Here is a 5405-nt window from a genome sequence, read left to right on the forward strand (position 1 = left end):
TGGATTTTAAAGCCCCTTCCTGAGTTAGGCAAATTAAAGGAATGACTAGCAGGGACTAGTACACACTGACCTAGCCCCAGTAAATAGACAGGGCAGCTGTAATGTGAACTGCCCGGGGAAGAGAGCCTACACCCCCCAGGACATAGCTGTGTAGAGTGGGGTTTGACATGGGTGAATGATCTCAGCATACCTGGACTACATGACCCACCAGCAGCAAAGCACTCCAGTGACTGGTACAGTTATGGGGGGAAATGTACATAGGGATGATTATATGGTGCATAACAAGGAGAGTCGAGGTGGACAATGCCATGTGGCTGGGCTGGATCCTTGGCTGAGGGAGTGTAGAGTAACTCCCCCAAAAGACCACAAAACAACACTTCTTTGCATTATACATTTTATTCCCGATGCGGGACATATTCCTTCCACCCCCAAACAAAACCACAACCAGCCCTGGGGAGATCTAGGAGGCTCTCCCTACACGTTCCGAAGGAGTGAGGAAGGCAGATGCTGGGGGACTGGCAAGGCTTTGTTGGTCCCCACTCTACTTCTCCTCTCTAGACTCCTCTGATGGCAATGAGGGAGTCTCAAGAGAGGACAGCTGCTCCCATTAGTATTCCCCACATCCACTCACCCTTTTAAAAAACAAAGTCTTCATTACTAAAAACCAAAGCAACAAAACCAAAAACCTATGGGTGCGAGGGTTGGGATAGGAGGTGAAGGGTCACCAACGGAGGAGGGACGGAAGGAAGGGACGTGGAGGAGGAGCCATCACTGTTTCTGCTGCAGGGCCTCCTTTCTGGCTGCATCCTGGAGCAGCTGGGTGTCCACCTCATCTGCGGGCAACTGCACATAGCGGACCACCGAGCCTCGGATGAAGCAGTTCTTCACTGATAACTAGACAAAGATGAACAAATGGAAACACCCTCTTAAAACTGTCTCCTACCTGCCCCGGGCTCCTGCTTTTGGAGACGATTCTTCGCTTCCCCAATCCCAACTCACCATGTGAGGGTATTTCTCAGGGTCTGTGACACTGATGTCCGTTAGCTTGATGTTGAGATACTAAAAAAGAGGGAATGCCATCAATCCTAGACACAAGATGCAAACACCCAGCCCTTAAACTCTCCCCTTTCCTTCCTTGAATGTATCTCACCTGATCCACAGAATGGAGCGTTCCACAGATACTGTTAAGGACAGAGAGAAGGAAAAGCCAAATTAGTGTACACCAACGTCAACCCAGAGGTGACGTCAGAGCTGAGATGAGGACACAGTTGGAGGAAGTGAAAAACATGCGGGAGCAAATGCAGACCAAACGCCCCGGGCAAAGCTTCCAAGAATGGTGTAGGTGTATTATTTTATTTTAGACGCCCCATCTCGTACACCAACCTGCTCTTAAAAGCTACCATTTAAACCACCATTAAACACTATTTTGGTATTCTGCATAGTATCTGTAATCCTTAAACAACACCTTACAAGGTAGCTATTAGTATCGAGGGCTCAAAGAGGTGGTCTAATTTGCTCCATTTTAGGGCACGTGGGCAAATGCACGGGAACGTCAGGTGTGGTGCCCTGAGTTAACAGCCCTTTTAAACACTGCTTTGGAGCCAGAAACTCCAGACACAAAGTAGATAAAGGCAGTTTAGCATAGCTCTTGATGCAGAAACCAGGGACAGCAACTCGCCTAGTCCCTGTTTTCATTCGCTACCATCCGGTAGCGCCCCGCCACCCCCAAGTCATGCCTGGTCCTATGCCACCCCCAGGGTGGGTTGTAGACTAGAACTACTATCCTCCACAAACATGAAGGTATTCTTTTTACATTTATGCTGATCTCTATATGCATAGGTATTTGAATAATCGTGGTTTATTAAGTGGGGAATCCATAGTCAAGAGGAAGGTCATCACACTCATGGGCTAAAAAAACATTGTTCAGGAATTATCTTTTTTCAGTCACTTTATTGTCGGCTCTTACAGCGCTTATAACAATCCATACATTCATCCACTGTGTCAAGCACATTTGCACATATGTTGCCTTCATCCTTTTCAAAACATTTTCTTTCAACTTGAGCCCTTGGTATCAGCTCATGTTTTCCCTCGCTCCCCTACCTTCCCACCCTCTTGAATCCGTGATAAAATAGTTTCCTATCTTACACCACCCACTACCTCCCTTCACCCGTTTCTGTTGCTCACCACCCTAGGTGGGGGTTGGGTGGGGTTATATGTCGATCATTGAGATTGGTTCCCCCTTTCTCCCTCCCCTAACAGTTATCGCTACACTTCCATTATTATTCCTGAGGGATTTATCTGTCCTGTATGCTGTGTGTCGAGAGCTCTCATCTGTACTACTGTACATGCTCGGGTCCAGCCAGATTTGTAAAGCAGAACTGGGTCATGATACTGGAGGGGAGGAAGCATCAAATAACTAGAGGAATGTTGTATGTTTCATCAGTGCTATACTACAACCTGGCTGGCTCTTACCTTCCTTGTGACCCGTCTGTGAGGGGATATCCAATTGTCTACATATGGGCTTTGGGTCTCCACTCTGCTGACCCCCCCCCAACCCCCGCCGTTCACATGATATGACTGTTTTGGGTCTTCTGATACCTGATCCTGTTGACATCTCATGATCACACAGGCTGGTGTGCTGCTTCCATGTGGGATTTGTTGCTTCCCAGCTAGATGGCCACTTGTTTAACTTCAAGTCTTTAAGATCCCAAAAGCTGTATCTTTTCACAGTCAGGCACCACAGGCAAATCTTTATTACAATGTATTTAAATTTGTACGTGTCAACTGTAACTACATTTTCCTCTATTGTACTATGGAGACAAAACATGATTCCCATGTGGGCACTACCCATCCTAATGGTCCTTCCCTATCCATACCTCCAGCCACTCTTGCCAATGATATTGCAATACAGGTCACCTTGATCTTAACCATCCGGCGTGTCAACACCAGATTCGAGTTCCTGACAGCAGTCATTCTGGAACGGTGCGTTCAAAGTTGCAGGAACTACAGGACAAGATGGACAATGTGGTGTGTGTCTCATGCGGTGCTTAGGGTTCCAATACTCTTTCCTAAGAATGACTGCTCTTCACTTGCCCTTCTTCAGACTATGGGGTGGTCTGCAGTATTACCAAACAAAAAATAAAGCAGCAGAAAAATGTTTTCAATAAGGAGACGGCACAAATGCGGTCTGACAACAAATATGAGAAAAAGAGGCCTGATCCCCACGAGGGATGGCATCCCGCCCACCCTGCTGAAGCCTGGCCTCAGGCTCTTGAGGTCTGGTTGTTTTCTCTCTGCCTGTCCCAGCCGTCTGAGGCTGACGGGGGTCTCTCAGGTCCTTGCTTTAGGGCCGGAGCTTTCACACTTCCACTCAAACCAGACGCACTGCCCTAACCGAGTCTAGCCCATACCGACCCTAAAGGACAGGGTTCGGTAGAACTGCCCTGGTGGGCTTCCAAGACTAACTCTTCAGAGAAAGCAGCTAGTGGTTTTGAACTGGGGTAACGCATAGTGTGACCACTATGCCACCCAGGCTCCTTTTTGAAAAAGGTCTAGGAAGCAGAAAAGAGGAAACTGGAAAACAAATCATCCCAGAGAATGGCCGAGGGTTGATTTTTGTCCCACACTACAGAGCTGACTCATGTGCCATTTAGCATTGCCCGCAACACCAGTGGTCTCAAGTGCCAACATGTGAAATCTCTAGCCTATAAGCCAAGGGTCTTCACCAAGGCAACTCTCCTCACCATTCCTTGCCACCCCAATCTTTGTCCTACAAAGGGATGATTTCCCATTCACCTTGGTGGAAGAAAGTACCGAGGAGAGAATAAGTTTAATTCAATCTCTTTCTAATGGATAATTATGTAACAGATGCAGTATTTTAAATGTACATTTCAATGAAAGGATGTTTTCTAAAGAAATCATCAGATGCCTACAGATGTGCACATAAGGATGGCCACGAAAACATCATTTGGAAACGCAAAACATTGGAAAGGGCCTTAAGTGTTCAATTGCAGGATCTTGGCTAATCCAACCATCCAATAACATACCAGTCTGTCCGGTTATAAAGACTTTTAAAAGATCAACTTTTTTTTTTTTAAAGATCAACTTTATTGGCACAAAACAATGTCCACAACACACTGTTAAGTGAAAAGCAAAATCTCAGTTATAGAGAGTATGATCCTATTTAAAGAGCCCTGGTGGCATGATGGTTACAAGTTGGACTAAGGTCTGCAAGGTCAGCAGTTCAAAACCACAAGCTACTCCGCAGGAGAAAGATGGGGCTTTCTACTCCTGTGAAGAGTTACAGCCTGGGAAATTCACAGGGGCAGTTCTACCCTGCACTATTGGGTCACATGAATCGGCATTGAGTCGAGGGAAGTGAGAATGATCCTCTTTTAGTGTTTTTGGGTTTTTTTAAGAAGCCAGATGGAACCAAATTTAATTCTGGCTGTGTGGGTTAGTTGTGTAGACTTAAGTTTCTTAACTAAGCTTCAGTTTCCTCAAGTGTAAAACAGGAACAACGAGATATGTCACCTGGGACAGTTGTGAAAATTAAATCAACTAATAAATGCAAAGTACTCAGCAAAGAGCCTGGGAAGCGTTCCCACTTAGCTAGTTTCTTTCACTCGGTACACATTTGTTAAGTTTCTACTGTATAGCAGGCCAGGCATCCCAGCAGTGCTGTTGGGTAAGCAGCGGAGTGCTAGTTCAAACTCACCTGCCACTCTGGGAGAAAGATGAGGCTATGTGCTCCTTCAGCATTTACGTCTGGGAAGCCCACGAGTCAGAATGGGCTCAAAGGTATTGCTTTGTTTCCTAAACCAGGTGCACTGTGGGATAAGCACTGAGCTAACCACATGACCGGTGGGGTCCATGAACGAATTTATCATTCAATCGGAAAAAATAAAACGATGTTCACTTTGGAAAACATTTTGACAGCTCTACTCTCTGACCTCTCTAGTTATCCACCCTTAATATTATATATTGCTTTGTAGTGTTTTCCTATACACAGCACAACTTCCCAGCTAAGCTGTACGCTTAAGGCACAGGCTGAATCATTAATTCCTCTTCTCTCTCTCACCTGGCCCAGCCATCAAATACTTGGCAAACTAAAAAGGTCTCCTCGGGTCTTGGGAGCACCCACTGGCTACAGACTTGCAGAAATAGGTACCTACCTCAGGTCATTTTTCAGTTCCACGACCACATCCTTTCCCACGAGGGACTTGAAAAAGGAGTAGAAGAGCTACAGTGCGATAGGGTGGGGGGCGGGGGTAGATGTTAGGAGGGCGATGGTAGGGCAGAGCAGCCCCTTGGCAGTTCCTAATGTTGGCAGTTCCAGCGCCCCGCCCACTCCACCCTCGCCCCGCCCACACACAACCCGCGCCCCGCCCACCCGCGCCCCGCCG

At 46.9% G+C, this 5405-nt stretch overlaps 1 protein-coding gene across 1 annotated transcript in view; it reads right to left on the reverse strand.

Annotated features, from left to right (window-relative positions):
- Positions 1–377: 377 nt before the first annotated feature.
- LSM2 (LSM2 homolog, U6 small nuclear RNA and mRNA degradation associated) overlaps positions 378–5405 on the reverse strand; it is a 6000-nt gene continuing 972 nt past the window's right edge. Inside the window, exons 2-5 of the mRNA XM_004711801.2 lie at positions 5175–5242; positions 1151–1181; positions 1000–1059; positions 378–894 (exon numbers count right to left, since the gene is read on the reverse strand). Of these exons, the coding sequence (XP_004711858.1) occupies positions 769–894; positions 1000–1059; positions 1151–1181; positions 5175–5242 (285 nt within the window). The 3' untranslated portion in view covers positions 378–768. The remainder of the gene's footprint in view (positions 895–999; positions 1060–1150; positions 1182–5174; positions 5243–5405) is intronic.

This window comes from Echinops telfairi, unplaced genomic scaffold (genome assembly GCF_000313985.2).
Source record: "Echinops telfairi isolate 266 unplaced genomic scaffold, ASM31398v2 ScPeMD7_655;HRSCAF=1070, whole genome shotgun sequence".
NCBI classification, from domain to species: domain Eukaryota; kingdom Metazoa; phylum Chordata; class Mammalia; order Afrosoricida; family Tenrecidae; genus Echinops; species Echinops telfairi.